The 24,367-nt window shown below is 45.9% G+C and overlaps 2 protein-coding genes across 2 annotated transcripts in view; one reads left to right on the forward strand and one right to left on the reverse strand.

Annotated features, from left to right (window-relative positions):
- LOC115441649 lies at nt 1–7,700 on the forward strand. The gene is given in 21 exon segments (XM_030166512.2): nt 1–87; nt 863–934; nt 1,213–1,452; nt 1,534–1,775; nt 1,871–2,003; nt 2,348–2,478; nt 2,827–2,884; nt 2,887–3,076; nt 3,148–3,264; nt 3,355–3,484; nt 3,558–3,616; nt 3,699–3,789; nt 3,863–3,935; nt 4,188–4,335; nt 4,590–4,757; nt 4,826–4,911; nt 5,016–5,166; nt 5,328–5,445; nt 6,130–6,246; nt 7,000–7,100; nt 7,528–7,700. Coding segments are annotated over 21 exon segments (2,565 nt in total). The 5' UTR covers nt 1–78; the 3' UTR covers nt 7,659–7,700.
- LOC115441638 (ribonuclease 3) overlaps nt 7,686–24,367 on the reverse strand; it is a 24,711-nt gene continuing 8,029 nt past the window's right edge. Inside the window, exons 13-19 of the mRNA XM_030166502.2 lie at nt 24,224–24,355; nt 23,776–23,947; nt 22,863–23,044; nt 16,940–17,104; nt 16,485–16,645; nt 14,881–15,026; nt 7,686–9,093 (exon numbers count right to left, since the gene is read on the reverse strand). Coding sequence (XP_030022362.2) covers nt 8,675–9,093; nt 14,881–15,026; nt 16,485–16,645; nt 16,940–17,104; nt 22,863–23,044; nt 23,776–23,947; nt 24,224–24,355 — 1,377 coding nt within the window. The 3' untranslated portion in view covers nt 7,686–8,674. The remainder of the gene's footprint in view (nt 9,094–14,880; nt 15,027–16,484; nt 16,646–16,939; nt 17,105–22,862; nt 23,045–23,775; nt 23,948–24,223; nt 24,356–24,367) is intronic.

Here is a 24,367-nt window from a genome sequence, read left to right on the forward strand (position 1 = left end):
GCGGGGGTGTAGGGTGCAAGAATAAGGCCTTATGCACATTATGTTTCGTGTGGAATAACAATACGTTTCGAACGCTGTATGACGAAGGTTAGGAAGCTGCAATTATGATCTATATCTATTTAAATATTCCATTACTAATATTGCTAAATATATAAAACAGTAAATAGTAAGGTAAACAGTAAAGTACCTATTACCTACCTATGTAATCAAGCTTTTCTGTGCAAGCAATATTTCAGTAAATACTAATTATAGTCACAGAATAGGTAGCTACCCATAGGTCTCCGTACACCAACACAGGTCTTCAACATAGGTTGTTGGTACGTAGTTATGCTCGTAATACGCAGGTAAAATAATAATCTGGGTCATTGATCCTTGTTATGCCTAGACAAGGTGTTGATCGTATCTCGCCCGTGCATATATCCGTTCTCGCTACAAAAGTAGCTAAAACACTGTAGCATTTATAGCGTCACATGCCGGTGCCAGCCCCATCTAATAATCCAATTAAAAATTACAATATTTGCCATAGGAGCAAGTTAACGGTATAAAAAGTTGCCTGTGTTAATCCAGGACATGGTTTATCCTTGTGCCAAAATTTATCTAGGTAAATCCGTTCAGCTGTTTCTGCATTTACTTCTAACAAATATCCAAACATTTTCAAAAACTTGCGTATTTATAATATTAATTAGATTAGATAAAAATAACGATTTGTATTGCTGTGCCTAGAATATAATTGCAATTTATTATTTAATTGAATTTGTAATGCCTAAATTCTAATTCAGTGGTCCATACTGAGCCTACCTGCCTTGATATCACCGGTATAACCTAGGCTCTATATGAACTTGAAAATAATTTGCCTTCACAGGTACTTGCTCTGTTTAATTGCCGTTATTATCTGAAGTTCGGATCGATTGGGCAAAAGGCAGCTAATTGCAAGGTCTAGTGTAAACTAATAGACATCTTCAAACTCTAATAATGTTTCAGCCTTACATGCATTCAAGGTTAAGTAGAAATGAAAACTTAAACGATTATAATTCGCAAGTTGTCCTACAAGGGCTTAGACGCCAACTTCGAACTGCCAAAAAGGCTGGCACCGACGTCTCTTTACATCGATTTTGTACATTTCATATTAAACACGGGTTTAAGTTTCAGTTGATATGATGGTTCCTACGAGTTAGTATTGTACTAAGTGATATTATTTTTCTTTATTTATAGTTAAGTATTTGTTGTATTAGCATTATGGTTTCAAATAAAGTGGTAAGCAAGAAATGGATTAGCGAAGAGACATCGGATGAAGAAGATTTGTTTAATCACTGTAAGGAAATGGAGTTGGTTTGCTATGCTATTACTAAAGTAATATTAGATGCGGATAATAAATGGAAAGGCATTACTGGGAAGAATACCAGCCCTTCTTTATCTAACAGAAAATATATTATGGAATTGGTCAATATTCAGGTAATTGATTGTTTTTTTTTTAATGTGACAAAACAATTTTATTTGGCGCTATAAAAATAATACTTATATTATTTCTTCCAGGTTTTAGATCAAATCATAGAATATTTAGCAAAATTAGTGAAGTCATATTACAAATTAAATCCTAAATTAGCAAGGTTAAAAAAAGACAACGGTTTGCTTGAAAGCAAACACGACCATATTTTTGATAAAATGTGCAGCAGTAGGTTTATAATGCTACAAACAATTCGAGGTCTTATAACGACAATATTAAACACGTGCCTTCATAGGGAAGATTCTAGAAAAATGATTGAATCTTGTTTGAGGTATGTTTGCCGCATAGATGAATAACATACATAGAGTTTATCAAAAGAAATTAAAATGTGCCATCTAGAAGTATTGAAAATCGAATTTATTTCAGTTTAGTTACAACGTATAATTATCTGCTTGGCCTGAGTTATAAAAGATTTACAACCAAATTCAACATTGGAAGTAACACATATCCCAACACAGTCAGTGAAACGAAGCCCTTTACATTGACCAAAGTTGTTCAGGTAAGTAAGAAAACTTGACTTGCGAGGCATTCATTCGCAGAATTTATCATCATTACTTTTTATGATTCAAGCTATGAGATTCCTTACGGCATAACTAGATAAGTTCTTAGGTACATAGTATCACGTCTTTTTTCTTATTGGGGCTAAGCAGATGTTTTATAGTAACCACATTTGGTCAGCTGCCCAAGCCTATTGGCATTTAATGGACATATTTCTAGACTCCGGACTGATACTGAAGAAGGAACTCAATATTACCTACATTACCCGACCCAGGCGTCGAAGCTGACACCCCTGGCAGCCGCATCCACGACAGTATACATACCTAAGTACTAGTATTCTTGCAGATATTATCAAAAAGTCGTGTTGAAATAAACTGTCAGCGGCTTATTAATTGCTTGGTAAAAGTTTACAAGCCTGAAGATATTTCCGACAATGATTCAACGACGAGCACGGCAGAGAGTTTAGAAATATATCAGTAAGTTTTTAATAGTTCTTTTTTGTTTATGTTTTTGACCCCGGGAATGTCGGGCGCATTTTGCGTAAGTAAATGATACTTCGGTGCCGTCGTACATTTGGAAAATTTGAATTTAGTCTGTAAAGAGGTGTAAGATTTTTTACAACATAACATTATTTTAGTATGATTTTTTTTTATTAATTATTTGTTATGGATCAGTGGTCACTAAAATATATAGATCCAAAGTTGAAATTGAGAAAATGGTCGACATTTTTAATTTTTTCGTTTAAGTCCAATTGGCTTTCAAGTCAATATCTGCGCCTTTGTATACAAAGGGGGGTTTACTTATATAATTTCTACATCCTACAGCACTTTAACAAAACACATTACTCCACCAACGTCGTCCGGTCCTCGAGATTTGACCGATGAAAACGTCGAGAAGCATTCATAGAGAACAAAAAAGCCAAAATGAAACACGCTCAAAGCCTCGTCGAAATAAAAAATGAGCAAAACAAAATGTTAAGTGATATCATCGGCGGACAAAACTCTGATAGTGAAGTGCCTTATACGTCGTTGTTAGCAAATGAATTCACTCTGGAAAACATTTTTACTAACGAAGGTACTATACGAGGTGGATATTGGCTCTCTGAGTACTTCTTATTGCTCTTTCACTATATTCATTTCTTTCAGATAATGTTAATAGTATTTTACAAAGTGAAGAAATGTACATAGAGATACTGTTGGATACGGTGGCAAATATGTGTCCAATGTTGTTGGGAAATAGCGGTGTAAAAAAACTGAAAACTGGTAATAACTTATTTACTTAGGAGAATTTTAATACCTTATTTAATTCTATATTTATCATAGGGTTTTAGTAAATTTATAAATAATTTTTAGGTCGACTACAAGCGAGCAAAAAAGCGGCACATAAAGTGACTGAATACTACCAGAATATACTTTGGGGGGACGTCGGAAGTTGTCTAGAACATATAGTATTGTGGTGGTCGTCGTGTCCATTAGCGATACGGCAAGTTAAATCTTAGTTTTGATAAAAATGAATATCATGGTATTTTTTAATTCAGAATGATTCTTTGTTACAGATCGCCAAATACATGTCAAAATCTTCGAGAATGGTTATTTAGCACATTTAATGTAAATAGTATGTATATCTAAAGCTATTTTATAATACTTATTATTTTTTGTTCGTGCGCAATATAGCAAAGTATTTTTTTTTGTTACAGATACTCCAGATTTAATATTATCGGCATTAAGAATATTGGCAGATGCCTTAGGTTGTCATGTTACTTCTTCGTCTTGGGATAGGCATTTTGGGTGAGTATGGAAAGAATTACGCGACGGGATCGTACATAAATATTTACCAAACGTGTAATTTATATTTTTGCAGTGCTACATTAACAACAAATCTAAAACCAACTGCGCTCAAACTGTATCCCGGTTTGTCTCTTTACATTTCAGAGGTAAGTATAGTCAGCTATTCTCTTACTCAATATTATGTTGTGGTTTCACCTAATATACCTTCTTTAATGTATATTGTTGGAATATTTTTTAGGTGGGTTATTAAGTACTTATATAAATATTTTATACAAACTATTTACAGGAAAACCTGTGTATTATGTATATTTCAACAATATAATAAAACAACGTAAAGAGAGGATTCGTAAACATCCTTTTAGAAGACTGAAAACTTTTCTTATTAATGATTTTTCTAGAGTACAGAATCTGGAGCAAACTTCGCCTTAATGCTTCAGGAGCTAGTCACTTTAAACAATCAGTGCGAAGTGACATGGGAATACATTTTAGGTGCCCCGATAGAAGATTTACCAATTGTAGAACAAATACCTATATTACACAGACTTGGTAAGTCTATATTTCATTAGCTTACCCAACTCGCTTTTTCAAAGTAAAGTCAATTAAAAAGCTAAATCTACTAACATACACCTTTTCAAAAAATCCAGCAATTCTTTGCCCTAAAGTATTTTTACGTACCGTACGGACCCATTTTTAAAGCAACTTAAACTTCTCTGCTAAACTGGGAAAAGTTGGTACTAAAGTACAAACACTTTAGTTTTGGAGCAGCAATATGTTTATTTCGTTAACTGTTCCTTTTCCAGATCACTCAATCCACACGTACAGGCTATGGTGCTTGGCTGAAACGCGTCGGCTGGCCAACGTGTGGGAGATGGATGACTTCTTCCGCATCGCACACAATGACATGCAGGCTTGTATGGAGCAATTGATCAATTTAAGATTTGCTGATCATACTACCACTATAGAATCAGGTAATTTTATATAATTCTGCAAAGAATGGTGAGTTTTTAAAATATTTATGGAATTTCTTTTAATTCAGGTAAAATCGGTGTCCATGAAAATGTTTGCGCAAAAATGAGGGAGAAATTAGTGTCGGAGGTCAAAGTTAACATACAAAAATTAAAGGTTTGTAATGAGCTATAAATATGGTACTTGAGAAATTACTTACTTTTTTATATATTATTTAATGTTTGCTTCGTAAGTTTGTTCTTTCAAACTTGTTTTCTTAGGAGGCAACGGAAGAAATCACCATAGTTTTGGCTTCGGTTTGTGCTACAACCAGTCTGGCGCATCTCACAATGATCTTCCCCACCAACGCTGAATGGCGAAGAGTGACTAGACCTCAACCATCGCATTCTATTTACGTACACGAGTTTTTAGGTAAGCAACAGTTATCTGTAGATAATAAAATGTGTAATGTGGCCGTGTATAAGGTGTACTACCTCATTTCACTAATATGTACGCATTAATGAAAACTAAAGATAAAATAAAATAAACCAAATTTGAGAAGAAATAGTTTTAATCACCCTTATTTTTTTCAGATAAAATGCTGTTACCTGTAATTAAAGCCACACAGGATGTGATTACATTAAACATGGTGCTTAGAATTATGTGCGAATCATGGTTACATCATATTTACGTCGCTAAAGTTAAATTTAGGTAAATTCTGAATATTTCCATACTTTATAATTGCGCACATGTATACATAAACTTACACAGTCAAATTGTCTTATTAGTCTTTTAATACTTATAACCTATAGTAGTGAAGGGAAGCATTTTCCGAATAGAAACCCCACACACGTATGTTTTTACTACTAAAATAATTTGATGAAACTAGATCGGTATTTTACAGACCTTTAATACCGTGTACCTGCCAAAGCCACTGTAGCACAAACTTCATAATGACCCATCGTTGTTACCTGTGTTGGGAGCATGCACTGACAAACTTGCAGCTTTTATAAAATAACGAAGGTCTGGGGTTCACGGGCTCTTGGACTACTGTACTTATACCGTTACACAAGAATATAAAATGTTCAAATTATTATCTAAATAAAATCTTCCAGTACCGGCCTTAGGCCTTGGACACAAGGTCTTAGAGATCCACAGGCGCCAGTCAATAAGTCATCATCGTAAGGAGGCCTTTGCTACTACTTTACAAGTAGAATACTAATATTTGCGACCTAAAAAAAAACCAAAAAGGCCGGGCGTTGCAATTTTTTTTCCCCTGGCTGCCTGAAAATCTAAGCCTGGTCCTAGTTGCTACAGTAAAAAAATATTCCTTAGCTATTTACATAATAATTAAACTAGTGAGGCATAATCCTTATTGTTCTCATCAAATTATAGCAAGGAGGCAGCACTTCAACTATTAGCTGATTTCAACGAGGTACGGAATTGGTTAAACGACAACATACTTATTGCAACAGCCGCTAGAAAGCAAATGCTACAAAACGAAGTGTTAAGGTAAAATAACTAATTTAACCAGCTTTTAGACCGAGTTATAAAAACATATTTACAAGGAGCAGTGTAATAAATTCTTTTCAAAGATAAGGACGGTTCCAATTTAGGTAAATTTGAATTTGGGCTAAGCATTTAGCGTGCACATAGAACGCTTATAATAAAAGATTTTCGCCGGTCTAACCCACGATAAATGATATATAGTAATAATTTTTGTCGATGTCTATCAAATTTATTCCACACGCGAATACACGTATTATATACAAAAGATCAATGATATGAATATCAGTCTAATGATGATTGTCACCGGTTTCTCTCCTATATACTCCTCTTTGAGGTTCAAATTAACACCATACCTACTGGTTTTTAACATATCTTTATCACAATTAATTCAGATTCCCAATTCCATCACAATTAATTCAGACTCCAAGTGATCCTATCTCTCCCAAATTATCCACATAGAGGTAAATACATAAAAAATGTCTAAACTTACTCTAATGGAAGTAATATCAAATATCTAAGTAGACATGGCTAATTATAATTGAATAAAATAGCATCCAAATTCTGCTTTCCAACTCTTAGTTGGTAAAATTTCAAAACATCAATCTACAATCTATTATTATCTAATAAAAAGGATACATCTTTAGCCCTCAATAGCTAAAACATGGCAGCGTTCCTAATTCATTGGGCGAAAAGCGATTTCATAGTAGTTGATTTTAACACAGCAGTTAAGCCCAAATTACCAACGCGATGTTTCAGGAGATGCGAAGGTGTTGGCAGACTGCTGCTACATGCGCCTGGCGATCTTATCTCGATGCAAGACTCCACCATGCAATCAGCTCAGCATCTACGTAAAGACGGTAAACTGCATGATTCAATATCTGCATTAGCGTATTATAATAAGCAGCTCAAGCCTAAATAAATTATAATAGCAATAGCGTGCCCAGGGGGTGGGCAGGGAAAAGCAGCTGTCGCCCTTCCCTGTATTTTTTACGTACCGTTGTTATTAGTCGGGTGTACATTTTAGGACAATGAGAAATTCCTAATTTACCCCCGTGCCTAATCCAAAAACTAGTATAAGGCTGCTCCCCCTGGGCCAAAACCTAGGTACGCTCACGGATCATCACAGATGGCAGTAAAATGAGAGTAATTAATTAGTTTAAACCAACTAAAATAAGTCTGGAGCAGCCAAATCTTATGGCAAAATAGGATTTACAAAACAATATATATTAATAATACTTTGTTCTGGGAACTGTTTTCGAATAATTAATTCTATATATTTTACAGATAACGATAATACAGAACAACTGATGCCTGCCGAGATGTACGTACCCAATCAGAAACAGTGGCTCACGTTACGAGCCAAGAAACTAAAAGGACCTGTCGGTTTCACACTTTGCTGTATTGTATTAATATGACATGATAGTTGTAATAAATAAACAGTGTAAAATTCATCACTTTTATTGGTTTTCTTAAATAATTGGATTAATTACATAAACCTAAAGGAGTCACGTAAGGTGTTTTGAAACATTTGTTATGCAACATTTTATCACAATCTATTAAAAAAAGTTATTCTTCAGCACAATCATGTTGCTATTTATTGTATTTATAAAAAAATGCTACACAATAGCAAATTATATTTTATGTCAAATAATTTTTAACCGGACGACAGCGGGCATACAGTAAGGGCGATTTTGTTTTTATTTATAAAAAAAATAAAGCTTGCTTTAAACGAATGCCGCTTCCATTTAGGTTAGCACGTACCTCCTCGGTACGTGCACCCAAAATCACGTTTTATACTGTCATGAAATGTAAAATATGTTATACTATAATACATAATTTGTTATGTGTTTTTTACTTATGTAGGAGTAGTTAACATCAAAACCTTTTTTTTAACAAAATGTAATTAAAATGTTGAATGTTATACCACCCAATACAGGGTGTCATCTTGACTTTGTGTTATTAAATGAAAGCACATACTCCTCTTATTGAAAATATCACTTTACAATAAGGTACTGTAACCATAGATGTATAGTGAAAAAGTGTAAGTTTTGAAGAAAATAAATATTAATAAAAAGTACATAATTTTAACTTTCGACGTCCTAATGCCACTACTACTACTCCGAGAGAAGTCGTCGGAGAGGCAGCATCACATTTTGTCAGCGAAACACTGACGCGGGCATCATATTCGCACTAATGTAGATTGTGCAAAAATCAGAAAGTAAATCGGCAATTTTAGCGAAAACATTCGTTAGCAGAAGTAAAGATGAATATTTGGTTTCATTTATCAACGCAATACCTAAATGACCTTGTATATGATGATATAACACATACGTGGTAACACCTTAAGAAACATGGACTACATAAGTCGCAGAATCTAAAGATTTATGAGAATATGTTTTCAAAGCACGATAATACACAGCCTGCTATTAATCTAATCATCATCCGAATCCGACCGGCGACATTTCTCTTTCAGTTTCTCATACTCATTCCTCCGAATGAAATCTTCCTTCATTTTTTCCATGTCGCTCAGCAAACTGCTAACTTGTACGTTTTCCAATTCTTCATACGACACAGACTTGGTGTCACTATCGAGACCGGAGTCTTCGTCAGAACTATCTCCATTTCCAACACTTTTGGCTTCGTCCTGCGACAGTTCGTGCTCACTGCTTTCCTCAGATTGCTCATCTTGTTTATCGAGTCGGTAGGCTTTGGGAACTTTCTCCTCAAGACGTTTTCGTTTTAGTGCACTTCGTTCCGAGTTAGGACTCTCATGCCCTTTGCCGCGACGGTTTTTCTTTTTTAAACTCTTTGCTATCAATCTCTTCTGGTGATCCAATTGTGGGAACAGTTCTGTTGAATAAAAAAACCATTAAAACATTTTGTATGAAAATAACACGATATAGTGGTTGTGCATTTTTATAGTCATTGATTCCGCATTAAGAACAGATTTTCGATTCCTCTGTTCTAAATAAAGTGGCTTGCAGACCACGAACTATGCTTAGTTTAGAATTATACATAGAATATAACTTGGGTTACATAGTTTGCGGTCTGAACTGAACACATGTATGAAAAACTATATGGGCTATACGAGCGAAGCTAAAGTAACTTGCAGATCAAGAGCTAAGCTAACTTAGCTTTCAGTCTGTACGCCGCATAAATCTCAGCAATAGATATGGCCAATCAAAGTTTTGGAAGTAGGATATTTGTATCCACCCGGATAGCGACCACTACAAGACGTAAAAGTCGCCATAGTGGCCAACGAACGTGTGTCGCGTTCCAGGATCAATCTATGTATATCCAGTTTCAAACAGGCCGACAAAATTGTGTCGACTGGCGAGGGGTTCCCTCTCGGAATACGCTGAATTCAGTCAGATAATATTGCACACAATATGCATATTGTTTGTTACACAATAATACGTTAACAGTTTGAGGCATGCGCTCATGCAACGCAAAAGTCGCAATTCGAGAATCATGTACTTTTCGTAAAAGTTCATTACGTTTTAATATTAGATTAGTGAAAGCTAATTAATTATATTATTATTTCACATAGACTTTGACTGTAGGCTACATATATTATGAACTAACTATATATTGGACTAGCTCTTGCCCGCGGCTCCGCCCGCGTTATAAAATTTTTCAGGCTAAAGTTTTCGGTTATAAAAGTAGTAGTTTCCCGGGAGCCTATGTTCTTCCCAGGGTCTCAAACTGTCTCCATACCAAATTTCATCTTAATACGTTGGGTAGTTTTTGAGTTTAACACGTTCAGGCAGACAAATGCAGTGGAGGACTTTGTTTTAAAATATATTTTTTAGAACTTTTTAAGAGATCAATCTCGTCATACATCATTGTTGCATAACTCTAACCGTTTACGCAGCGCACGTAACGGAAGCTCTCAAAACTATAAATTGTCCCCGTTTTTGCAACATGTTTCATTACTGCTCCGCTCCTATTGGTCATAGCGTGATGATATACAGCCTATAGTACTCCACAAATAAAGGGCTATCCAACACATAACGAATTTTTCAGTTCAAACTGGTAGTTCCTGAGTTTAGCCATTACTGCTCCGCTCCTATTGGTCATAGCGTGATGATATACAGCCTATAGTACTCCACAAATAAAGGGCTATCCAACACAAAACGAATTTTTCAGTTCAAACTGGTAGTTCCTGAGTTTAGCCATTACTGCTCCGCTCCTATTGGTCATAGCGAGATGATATATAACTAAGAGCACTCTACAAACAAAGGGCTATTCAACACAAAAAGAATTTTTCAGTTCGAATCGGTAGTTCCTGAGATTAGCCATTACTGCTCCGCTCCTATTAGGTATAGCGTGATGATATATAGCATATAGGACTCTACGAACAAAGGGCTATCTAACGCAAAAACAATTTTTCGGTTTGGACCGGTAGTTCCTGAGATTAGCCATTACTGCTCCGCTCCTATTGTGTATAGCGTGATGATATATAGCCTATAGCACTCCACGAATAAAGGGCTATCCAACGCAAAAAGAATTTTTCAGTTTGGACCGGTAGTTCCTGAGATTAGCCATTACTGCTCCGCTCCTATTGGGTATAGCGTGATGATATATAGCCTATAGCACTCCACGAACAAAGGGCTATCCAACGCAAAAAGAATTTTTCAATTTGGACTGGTAGTTCCTGAGATTAGCGCGTTCAAACAAACAAACAAACAAACAAACTCTTCAGCTTTATATAATAGTATAGATTAACCCCCTTATTCATAGACGTTTTTTATCGAACGATCGAGTAAGGCTGTGATAACAAGTCTGTTTCTCAGTGCTGACGGCATGGCAGTCTTCGCAGTGCGTAGACGTAGGGTCGTTGTGATTGGCTAATATTGAAATACAACAATAATAACCAATCACAACGGCCCTATGTCCATTTCTCAGTGCCGTTGAGCACTGAGAAACAGGCTTGTTATCACAGCTTTACTCCGTCCTTAGATAAAAAACGTTTATGAATAAGGGGGTAAATGTTTTAAATTTTCCTTCTAATCTGTTAAGCCCATCTATAGTCTATCTATAGTCATTTGGTGGCAAACAAAGGGAGAAGTTTTGAAATTGTCTAATTGTTGTGCTCTCTCCGAATTTCAACTTTGCCGTCACATATCTTTGCCGAACGCGCCGCCATATTGGAAAGATGGCGCTTAAAAGCAGTTTTTGACAATATTTATTTTACAACTTATTTCACAATAGAAACGTTTATATACATAATGAAACTAGAGAAAATTCTGTATAGAGTATAGTTTACCGTGCGAGGAGTTGAGCGCCTGCTCGGCGGCGTTCATCTCGGCCTCCTGTATGGAGTGTCCGCGCGCGGCGGCGAGGCGGCGAGGCGCGCGCCGCGGAAGTACACGCCCACCGTGTACACTGTACACGCGCGTGTTGCAATAGGTATAGAGTATAGTTTACCGTGCGAGGAGTTGAGCGCCTGCTCGGCGGCGTTCATCTCGGCCTCCTGTATGGAGTGTCCGCGCGCGGCGGCGAGGCGGCGAGGCGCGCGCCGCGGAAGTACACGCCCACCGTGTACACTGTACACGCGCGTGTTGCAATAGGTATAGAGTATAGTTTACCGTGCGAGGAGTTGAGCGCCTGCTCGGCGGCGTTCATCTCGGCCTCCTGTATGGAGTGTCCGCGCGCGGCGGCGAGGCGGCGAGGCGCGCGCCGCGGAAGTACACGCCCACCGTGTACACTGTACACGCGCGTGTTGCAATAGGTATAGAGTATAGTTTACCGTGCGAGGAGTTGAGCGCCTGCTCGGCGGCGTTCATCTCGGCCTCCTGTATGGAGTGTCCGCGCGCGGCGGCGAGGCGGCGAGGCGCGCGCCGCGGAAGTACACGCCCACCGTGTACACTGTACACGCGCGTGTTGCAATAGGTATAGAGTATAGTTTACCGTGCGAGGAGTTGAGCGCCTGCTCGGCGGCGTTCATCTCGGCCTCCTGTATGGAGTGTCCGCGCGCGGCGGCGAGGCGGCGAGGCGCGCGCCGCGGAAGTACACGCCCACCGTGTACACTGTACACGCGCGTGTTGCAATAGGTATAGAGTATAGTTTACCGTGCGAGGAGTTGAGCGCCTGCTCGGCGGCGTTCATCTCGGCCTCCTGTATGGAGTGTCCGCGCGCGGCGGCGAGGCGCGCGCCGCGGAAGTACACGCCCACCGTGTACACTGTACACGCGCGTGTTGCAATAGGTATAGAGTATAGTTTACCGTGCGAGGAGTTGAGCGCCTGCTCGGCGGCGTTCATCTCGGCCTCCTGTATGGAGTGTCCGCGCGCGGCGGCGAGGCGGCGAGGCGCGCGCCGCGGAAGTACACGCCCACCGTGTACACTGTACACGCGCGTGTTGCAATAGGTATAGAGTATAGTTTACCGTGCGAGGAGTTGAGCGCCTGCTCGGCGGCGTTCATCTCGGCCTCCTGTATGGAGTGTCCGCGCGCGGCGGCGAGGCGGCGAGGCGCGCGCCGCGGAAGTACACGCCCACCGTGTACACTGTACACGCGCGTGTTGCAATAGGTATAGAGTATAGTTTACCGTGCGAGGAGTTGAGCGCCTGCTCGGCGGCGTTCATCTCGGCCTCCTGTATGGAGTGTCCGCGCGCGGCGGCGAGGCGGCGAGGCGCGCGCCGCGGAAGTACACGCCCACCGTGTACACTGTACACGCGCGTGTTGCAATAGGTATAGAGTATAGTTTACCGTGCGAGGAGTTGAGCGCCTGCTCGGCGGCGTTCATCTCGGCCTCCTGTATGGAGTGTCCGCGCGCGGCGGCGAGGCGGCGAGGCGCGCGCCGCGGAAGTACACGCCCACCGTGTACACTGTACACGCGCGTGTTGCAATAGGTATAGAGTATAGTTTACCGTGCGAGGAGTTGAGCGCCTGCTCGGCGGCGTTCATCTCGGCCTCCTGTATGGAGTGTCCGCGCGCGGCGGCGAGGCGGCGAGGCGCGCGCCGCGGAAGTACACGCCCACCGTGTACACTGTACACGCGCGTGTTGCAATAGGTATAGAGTATAGTTTACCGTGCGAGGAGTTGAGCGCCTGCTCGGCGGCGTTCATCTCGGCCTCCTGTATGGAGTGTCCGCGCGCGGCGGCGAGGCGGCGAGGCGCGCGCCGCGGAAGTACACGCCCACCGTGTACACTGTACACGCGCGTGTTGCAATAGGTATAGAGTATAGTTTACCGTGCGAGGAGTTGAGCGCCTGCTCGGCGGCGTTCATCTCGGCCTCCTGTATGGAGTGTCCGCGCGCGGCGGCGAGGCGGCGAGGCGCGCGCCGCGGAAGTACACGCCCACCGTGTACACTGTACACGCGCGTGTTGCAATAGGTATAGAGTATAGTTTACCGTGCGAGGAGTTGAGCGCCTGCTCGGCGGCGTTCATCTCGGCCTCCTGTATGGAGTGTCCGCGCGCGGCGGCGAGGCGGCGAGGCGCGCGCCGCGGAAGTACACGCCCACCGTGTACACTGTACACGCGCGTGTTGCAATAGGTATAGAGTATAGTTTACCGTGCGAGGAGTTGAGCGCCTGCTCGGCGGCGTTCATCTCGGCCTCCTGTATGGAGTGTCCGCGCGCGGCGGCGAGGCGGCGAGGCGCGCGCCGCGGAAGTACACGCCCACCGTGTACACTGTACACGCGCGTGTTGCAATAGGTATAGAGTATAGTTTACCGTGCGAGGAGTTGAGCGCCTGCTCGGCGGCGTTCATCTCGGCCTCCTGTATGGAGTGTCCGCGCGCGGCGGCGAGGCGGCGAGGCGCGCGCCGCGGAAGTACACGCCCACCGTGTACACTGTACACGCGCGTGTTGCAATAGGTATAGAGTATAGTTTACCGTGCGAGGGAGTTGAGCGCCTGCTCGGCGGCGTTCATCTCGGCCTCCTGTATGGAGTGTCCGCGCGCGGCGGCGAGGCGCGCGCGCCGCGGAAGTACACGCCCACCGTGTACACTGTACACGCGCGTGTTGCAATAGGTATAGAGTATAGTTTACCGTGCGAGGAGTTGAGCGCCTGCTCGGCGGCGTTCATCTCGGCCTCCTGTATGGAGTGTCCGCGCGCGGCGGCGAGGCGGCGAGGCGCGCGCCGCGGAAGTACACGCCCACCGTGTACACTGTACACGCGCGTGTTGCAATAGGTATAGAGTATAGTTTACCGTGCGAGGAGTTGAGCGCCTGCTCGGCGGCGTTCATCTCGGCCTCCTGTATGGAGTGTCCGCGCGCGGCGGCGAGGCGGCGAGGCGCGCGCCGCGGAAGTACACGCCCACCGTGTACACTGTACACGCGCGTGTTGCAATAGGTATAGAGTATAGTTTACCGTGCGAGGAGTTGAGCGCCTGCTCGGCGGCGTTCATCTCGGCCTCCTGTATGGAGTGTCCGCGCGCGGCGGCGAGGCGGCGAGGCGCGCGCCGCGGAAGTACACGCCCACCGTGTACACTGTACACGCGCGTGTTGCAATAGGTATAGAGTATAGTTTACCGTGCGAGGAGTTGAGCGCCTGCTCGGCGGCGTTCATCTCGGCCTCCTGTATGGAGTGTCCGCGCGCGGCGGCGAGGCGGCGAGGCGCGCGCCGCGGAAGTACACGCCCACCGTGTACACTGTACACGCGCGTGTTGCAATAGGTATAGAGTATAGTTTACCGTGCGAGGAGTTGAGCGCCTGCTCGGCGGCGTTCATCTCGGCCTCCTGTATGGAGTGTCCGCGCGCGGCGGCGAGGCGCGCGCCGCGGAAGTACACGCCGACGGTGTAGACGCGCGTGTTGGTGGGTCCGAGGCACTCGATGACTCTGCGGACAGCGAGCCAGCGCACATTACTACTCGCCACACAACACGCCGAGCGTCCCTGCGCCCATCATTTACTAATTTTGTTTCGACCCAATGATATTTTAGGCATTTGTGGAGATTGCTTAAATTCGCTGAGCTTGGCTTGAGGCGCTTAGCAGAACATATAGTATGGTCTTATGAATAAATATGGAACCCGAATGATTTCATTCCGGTTTTTATTATATTCTTTTATCACAGTAATTGTTTTACTCATAGCAAAAACAGGTCTAAGTTAAAACTTTACCATCAAAATGACATGTCAATTCAGCCTATTATAAAAAATAAATAAATAACACATTATTGTGTAAAACATAATATTTTAAATAAAGACCCGTTAATCCATAAAAATTCCCCACTAACTCAACTCACTGATTTGCTTTTGTCATTAACTTATAAAATATGCAACACACACCTATTTTTTTACTGTGCTAAATGAATATTCACTAAAAATATTATTAATTCTATATAACAAGTACACCTTCTACTGTACTTAAATGAATAAATATTCACCTTTTTTATTTACATTTTTATGGAAATATCATTGGTATTTTTTATAATTTTACCCGAAGCTTCCAATTATACACCTGAAGGGCGCAGGTACAAAACATTGATATCAATAAAACATCGAACATTCTAATATACGTTTACATTCAAAATTCTATCTACATCAGCTTACACATAGGAGTGACAATCACGTATGTCTCCCTTTAAAAAATAAAAAACATCAAAATAAACTTAAGCCAATATGCAAAACGGAAAAAAGCTAAATACAAATTATAATTTTAAAAGGAAAACAAAAAAACGACAGAACACGACATCTACTTTCGTAAATTAATGATGATAATTACGCGACTTGTGACTTTGACAATCCATGATACATCGCAGTGCGCTCCAATAAACTGCCGATACTGGATATTGCAAACGTTTTAAGTTTTCAAAATTTACATTCCTATGCCAATATGTCTGAAAATTTTATCACCTTTGGTAGGCAATTTTATCCCAGTGCAATGATAAATGCAAGCTAATGAAGGTCAACAGATTTTTCCATTATCGCAGCGTCGCGATGAGTAGTTAGAATTAACACTTGACACTTTTTTTAAGTCTGTAGTCAGCTTTATATAACAAAAGCTTTGGGATACTGTAAGACTACCAGGCGTGGAACATGATTGATATCAAATAAAATATTGCGAAAGCCTGATCTTTAAAATAATCGGGACCACTATAATACATCTGCATAAAGCATTACGACGCGACATAGCGATTGCAATTGTGAGACAAATCTTAAACTCCATGTTGAAAATCTATTTTGACGGGAGTCAACATAAAAATGTTGTTTCCTGCAATAATATGCTTCATTATACCCATTCACAGTCACATCAATTGATATTGATACAAAATCTTTATAACTACGTGATACATACTTGTAAACTGGTATGTCGGGTTCGCCGCCTTCAACGGAACGCAGCGTGAGGCAACACTGCTGCAACTTGGACTTGGGATCGTTCCAATCTTGATTCATGATGAACTCTTGCAGACGCGGGAATAGGCAAGCGTTGCAGAACGCCTGACAGTATTCTAGGTTCTAGAAAAGAAAACAGATTAGCTCAAGTATAATATAGGCGTCGGTTATATTCACAGAAAGAAAAGTGCCTTGCGTGTACGAATAAAAACATACACAATAGTGTTATTGCGTATGTTTTTATCATAATACCAAACACACACACGCACGCACGTACGCACGCACGCACGCACGCACGTATATAGTTTGAGACCCTGGGAAGAACATTGACAACTTTCTATTGCAGGCAAATATATAGCGTGACTTGTGAGCCACGGGTAACAGCTAATAAATAAATAAATATAAAAGTTCACCAACCTTGTCAATAAACAAAGCTCCAAGGAACGCTTCTAACAAATCCGCCTTGTGTTTTTTCGTCGTGGGCTTGGCTTTGGGGTTGTTGTATATCGCGTACGCGGACATGTTCAGGTCGTCGCACACCATCGACTGCGTGCGGTTGTTCACAAGAGACGAACGTAACAACTGAAAACAAAAGTAGCGAATGATCAAACTACTTCGTGGCCTCCGTATTGCGGTACGACTGCGGGGCTCACTCCTGGGTTCAAAAATGTCGACCCGGAGTCTTAAGTGGTGCATAAATAAATAGCGATAGACTTTTATAAAATGAGACTTAAGTCCTAAACTAGCTGTTGAAATACCAGTATATTATACCTCTGCTTATCTCTGTCAATGAAAAAGATGTTATTTTATGTATACAAATCGACATCAGTGTATTACGTGTGCTTTGCTGGAAATTACATGTGTAGCGCGCTCAAGGACATTCGGCGAGGAGACGAGTCGAATGTACTTTATGGACCCCCGAACCCTCGCCCGACAGGCCCCGTAACCCGCGCATCCATTGGATTTGTATGATAAAATTTTGTACTACTCACATTGTATGTTCGCAACATAAGTGTTTTTGACTTTACATTTTTTTTCTTCTAATATATGCCATCAAAGTATATTATACATGTAAGATGTGCTTGAACTGACGCCAGACGGACACACACTACACATAACATTATACTGACCGACAAGTGTCCCTCGTGGTGGTCGGGGAAGTGTCGGTAGAGCCTGTCGGAGACGACGAGCTGCAGCACGGTGTCGCCGAGGAACTCGAGGCGCTGGTTGGAGCCGAGCGTGAGGTGCGTGAACCCCACCGAGCGGTCCGTGAACGCACGCGCCAGCAGCCGGATGTGCTTGAACTGACGCCAGACGGACACACACTACACATAACATTATACTGACCGACAAGTGTCCCTCGTGGTGGTCGGGGAAGTGTCGGTAGAGCCTGTCGGAGACGACGAGCTGCAGCACGGTGTCGCCGAGGAACTCGAGGCGCTGGTTGGAGCCGAGCGTGAGGTGCGTGAACCCCACCGAGCGGTCCGTGAACGCACGCGCCAGCAGCCGGATGTGCTTGAACTGACGCCAGACGGACACACACTACACATAACATTATACTGACCGACAAGTGTCCCTCGTGGTGGTCGGGGAAGTGTCGGTAGAGCCTGTCGGAGACGACGAGCTGCAGCACGGTGTCGCCGAGGAACTCGAGGCGCTGGTTGGAGCCGAGCGTGAGGTGCGTGAACCCCACCGAGCGGTCCGTGAACGCACGCGCCAGCAGCCGGATGTGCTTGAACTGACGCCAGACGGACACACACTACACATAACATTATACTGACCGACAAGTGTCCCTCGTGGTGGTCGGGGAAGTGTCGGTAGAGCCTGTCGGAGACGACGAGCTGCAGCACGGTGTCGCCGAGGAACTCGAGGCGCTGGTTGGAGCCGAGCGTGAGGTGCGTGAACCCCACCGAGCGGTCCGTGAACGCACGCGCCAGCAGCCGGATGTGCTTGAACTGACGCCAGACGGACACACACTACACATAACATTATACTGACCGACAAGTGTCCCTCGTGGTGGTCGGGGAAGTGTCGGTAGAGCCTGTCGGAGACGACGAGCTGCAGCACGGTGTCGCCGAGGAACTCGAGGCGCTGGTTGGAGCCGAGCGTGAGGTGCGTGAACCCCACCGAGCGGTCCGTGAACGCACGCGCCAGCAGCCGGATGTGCTTGAACTGACGCCAGACGGACACACACTACACATAACATTATACTGACCGACAAGTGTCCCTCGTGGTGGTCGGGGAAGTGTCGGTAGAGCCTGTCGGAGACGACGAGCTGCAGCACGGTGTCGCCGAGGAACTCGAGGCGCTGGTTGGAGCCGAGCGTGAGGTGCGTGAACCCCACCGAGCGGTCCGTGAACGCACGCGCCAGCAGCCGGATGTGCTTGAACTGACGCCAGACGGACACACACTACACATAACATTATACTGACCGACAAGTGTCCCTCGTGGTGGTCGGGGAAGTGTCGGTAGAGCCTGTCGGAGACGACGAGCTGCAGCACGGTGTCGCCGAGGAACTCGAGGCGCTGGTTGGAGCCGAGCGTGAGGTGCGTGAACCCCACCGAGCGGTCCGTGAACGCACGCGCCAGCAGCCGGATGTGCTTGAACTGACGCCAGACGGACACACACTACACATAACATTATACTGACCGACAAGTGTCCCTCGTGGTGGTCGGGGAAGTGTCGGTAGAGCCTGTCGGAGACGACGAGCTGCAGCACGGTGTCGCCGAGGAACTCGAGGCGCTGGTTGGAGCCGAGCGTGAGGTGCGTGAACCCCACCGAGCGGTCCGTGAACGCACGCGCCAGCAGCCGGATGTGCTTGAACTGACGCCAGACGGACACACACTACACATAACATTATACTGACCGACAAGTGTCCCTCGTGGTGGTCGGGGAAGTGTCGGTAGAGCCTGTCGGAGACGACGAGCTGCAGCACGGTGTCGCCGAGGAACTCGAGGCGCTGGTTGGAGCCGAGCGTGAGGTGCGTGAACCCCACCGAGCGGTCCGTGAACGCACGCGCCAGCAGCCGGATGTGCTTGAACTGACGCCAGACGGACACACACTACACATAACATTATACTGACCGACAAGTGTCCCTCGTGGTGGTCGGGGAAGTGTCGGTAGAGCCTGTCGGAGACGACGAGCTGCAGCACGGTGTCGCCGAGGAACTCGAGGCGCTGGTTGGAGCCGAGCGTGAGGTGCGTGAACCCCACCGAGCGGTCCGTGAACGCACGCGCCAGCAGCCGGATGTGCTTGAACTGACGCCAGACGGACACACACTACACATAACATTATACTGACCGACAAGTGTCCCTCGTGGTGGTCGGGGAAGTGTCGGTAGAGCCTGTCGGAGACGACGAGCTGCAGCACGGTGTCGCCGAGGAACTCGGAGGCGCTGGTTGGAGCCGAGCGTGAGGTGCGTGAACCCCACCGAGCGGTCCGTGAACGCACGCGCCAGCAGCCGGATGTGCTTGAACTGACGCCAGACGGACACACACTACACATAACATTATACTGACCGACAAGTGTCCCTCGTGGTGGTCGGGGAAGTGTCGGTAGAGCCTGTCGGAGACGACGAGCTGCAGCACGGTGTCGCCGAGGAACTCGAGGCGCTGGTTGGAGCCGAGCGTGAGGTGCGTGAACCCCACCGAGCGGTCCGTGAACGCACGCGCCAGCAGCCGGATGTGCTTGAACTGACGCCAGACGGACACACACTACACATAACATTATACTGACCGACAAGTGTCCCTCGTGGTGGTCGGGGAAGTGTCGGTAGAGCCTGTCGGAGACGACGAGCTGCAGCACGGTGTCGCCGAGGAACTCGAGGCGCTGGTTGGAGCCGAGCGTGAGGTGCGTGAACCCCACCGAGCGGTCCGTGAACACACGCGCCAGCAGCCGGATGTGCTTGAACTGACGCCAGACGGACACACACTACACATAACATTATACTGACCGACAAGTGTCCCTCGTGGTGGTCGGGGAAGTGTCGGTAGAGCCTGTCGGAGACGACGAGCTGCAGCACGGTGTCGCCGAGGAACTCGGAGGCGCTAGTTGGAGCCGAGCGTGAGGTGCGTGAACCCCACCGAGCGGTCCGTGAACGCACGCGCCAGCAGCCGGATGTGCTTGAACTGACGCCAGACGGACACACACTACACATAACATTATACTGACCGACAAGTGTCCCTCGTGGTGGTCGGGGAAGTGTCGGTAGAGCCTGTCGGAGACGACGAGCTGCAGCACGGTGTCGCCGAGGAACTCGAGGCGCTGGTTGGAGCCGAGCGTGAGGTGCGTGAACCCCACCGAGCGGTCCGTGAACGCACGCGCCAGCAGCCGGATGTGCTTGAACTGACGCCAGACGGACACACACTACACATAACATTATACTGACCGACAAGTGTCCCTCGTGGTGGTCGGGGAAGTGTCGGTAGAGCCTGTCGGAGACGACGAGCTGCAGCACGGTGTCGCCGAGGAACTCGAGGCGCTGGTTGGAGCCGAGCGTGAGGTGCGTGAACCCCACCGAGCGGTCCGTGAACGCACGCGCCAGCAGCCGGATGTGCTTGAACTGACGCCAGACGGACACACACTACACATAACATTATACTGACCGACAAGTGTCCCTCGTGGTGGTCGGGGAAGTGTCGGTAGAGCCTGTCGGAGACGACGAGCTGCAGCACGGTGTCGCCGAGGAACTCGAGGCGCTGGTTGGAGCCGAGCGTGAGGTGCGTGAACCCCACCGAGCGGTCCGTGAACGCACGCGCCAGCAGCCGGATGTGCTTGAACTGACGCCAGACGGACACACACTACACATAACATTATACTGACCGACAAGTGTCCCTCGTGGTGGTCGGGGAAGTGTCGGTAGAGCCTGTCGGAGACGACGAGCTGCAGCACGGTGTCGCCGAGGAACTCGAGGCGCTGGTTGGAGCCGAGCGTGAGGTGCGTGAACCCCACCGAGCGGTCCGTGAACGCACGCGCCAGCAGCCGGATGTGCTTGAACTGACGCCAGACGGACACACACTACACATAACATTATACTGACCGACAAGTGTCCCTCGTGGTGGTCGGGGAAGTGTCGGTAGAGCCTGTCGGAGACGACGAGCTGCAGCACGGTGTCGCCGAGGAACTCGAGGCGCTGGTTGGAGCCGAGCGTGAGGTGCGTGAACCCCACCGAGCGGTCCGTGAACACACGCGCCAGCAGCCGGATGTGCTTGAACTGACGCCAGACGGACACACACTACACATAACATTATACTGACCGACAAGTGTCCCTCGTGGTGGTCGGGGAAGTGTCGGTAGAGCCTGTCGGAGACGACGAGCTGCAGCACGGTGTCGCCGAGGAACTCGAGGCGCTGGTTGGAGCCGAGCGTGAGGTGCGTGAACCCCACCGAGCGGTCCGTGAACGCACGCGCCAGCAGCCGGATGTGCTTGAACTGACGCCAGACGGACACACACTACACATAACATTATACTGACCGACAAGTGTCCCTCGTGGTGGTCGGGGAAGTGTCGGTAGAGCCTGTCGGAGACGACGAGCTGCAGCACGGTGTCGCCGAGGAACTCGAGGCGCTGGTTGGAGCCGAGCGTGAGGTGCGTGAACCCCACCGAGCGGTCCGTGAACGCACGCGCCAGCAGCCGGATGTGCTTGAACTGACGCCAGACGGACACACACTACACATAACATTATACTGACCGACAAGTGTCCCTCGTGGTGGTCGGGGAAGTGTCGGTAGAGCCTGTCGGAGACGACGAGCTGCAGCACGGTGTCGCCGAGGAACTCGAGGCGCTGGTTGGAGCCGAGCGTGAGGTGCGTGAACCCCACCGAGCGGTCCGTGAACGCACGCGCCAGCAGCCGGATGTGCTTGAACTGACGCCAGACGGACACACACTACACATAACATTATACTGACCGACAAGTGTCCCTCGTGGTGGTCGGGGAAGTGTCGGTAGAGCCTGTCGGAGACGACGAGCTGCAGCACGGTGTCGCCGAGGAACTCGAGGCGCTGGTTGGAGCCGAGCGTGAGGTGCGTGAACCCCACCGAGCGGTCCGTGAACGCACGCGCCAGCAGCCGGATGTGCTTGAACTGACGCCAGACGGACACACACTACACATAACATTATACTGACCGACAAGTGTCCCTCGTGGTGGTCGGGGAAGTGTCGGTAGAGCCTGTCGGAGACGACGAGCTGCAGCACGGTGTCGCCGAGGAACTCGAGGCGCTGGTTGGAGCCGAGCGTGAGGTGCGTGAACCCCACCGAGCGGTCCGTGAACGCACGCGCCAGCAGCCGGATGTGCTTGAACTGACGCCAGACGGACACACACTACACATAACATTATACTGACCGACAAGTGTCCCTCGTGGTGGTCGGGGAAGTGTCGGTAGAGCCTGTCGGAGACGACGAGCTGCAGCACGGTGTCGCCGAGGAACTCGAGGCGCTGGTTGGAGCCGAGCGTGAGGTGCGTGAACCCCACCGAGCGGTCCGTGAACGCACGCGCCAGCAGCCGGATGTGCTTGAACTGCACGCCTGCGCACACGTACACATGTCACACTCACGGCTACATACACTATTTTTTAACCCTCCTATAAAACTGCATTTTGCCCTTACCCGATCGATCTGCAATATCGATTTTTAACATCTATTTTGTCGATGACGTTTTAAACTGATTTTATTTTTTTATCTTTTGATTTTACGCACTTGTCGAAACCAGTATGTTAATTCTTTACTTTATATTTTATTTTGCATCGAATTCATCTAAAAAAAACATGGCGTTGTTTCGCCGCCTCAACTTACCTATATCGATAAAGTTATATCGATTATCCGTCATTGTAAAAAACGATCCTAATCGCTTTTTACAATCCCAGTATACTAATTACGCGACCGGTCGACTTGCCATGTAGATCTATCGCGTATAGTATATCAGTTTAAGTATTTAATTAAATGTAAACAAAACTGACATATGACTCCTCAGTCGTTGTGTCAATGAAACTACTGCGTACAACTATACTGTTGCGTTCCAATTTGATGGACATTGGGACTTTGGTAGACTATGGTAATGAGCACAATTACAAGGAATTAAAGTTATCATCTATTCTAGTGTCTTTAAGCTCAGTTCATAGTTATTCAGAACTATTTAATGCGAAGTTCAGGTTACATTTTTACTACTTGCAGGTAGTCGATAAAATCACTCATCATTAGGCAAGCAATTTATCAATCTTGTCAATCAATTATATGAGAAAAACAATTAATATATTTACCGATTGAATCTTCAAACTCAGTAAGCCGCTGTAGAAACTCAAAGTCCTTGATGTATTTCCTGTCGCCGAGAGGCTCTTGCTCTTGCAGCGGGTGCAAGCGCTCCTTTGTCCACGCCTCGTGTAACATCGGCTCGTTGTACCACAGAGCAAGGGAAAATACTCTGTCTGCAACCTACAACAAATATTATATCAGTTTTCATGCGAAGTATTGTATGCGTATAATTCTTAGATGTATAAACAGTTACAAGCAGCTGTAAAACTTGTGCACTATTCATATTTTTGCTCCTAACATGTTCGTTATTATGTAAGAGAAATAGCGTCAATTTTATTTCATGATTAAAAATGTAATTTGGCTTCTTGTTCTATCCACCACCTGGAACAGGTACTTGGTGTATTCTGCTAGCATTTAGCCTTGTCATTATAAGAATATGTAGTTGATATGTCTTGCCTGCAGTCCTGCGTCGAGGAAGAGCGCGCCCATGAGTGCCTCGAAGCTGTTGGCCATGGCGTGGCGCATCACCACGTCGCGGCACAGGTCCGACCCGTGGGCGTACAGCATGAACTGCTCCAGCTCGATGTTCTGTAACATTAA

This window comes from Manduca sexta, chromosome 11 (assembly GCF_014839805.1).
Source record: "Manduca sexta isolate Smith_Timp_Sample1 chromosome 11, JHU_Msex_v1.0, whole genome shotgun sequence".
In the NCBI taxonomy this organism is placed as follows: Eukaryota; Metazoa; Arthropoda; class Insecta; order Lepidoptera; family Sphingidae; genus Manduca; species Manduca sexta.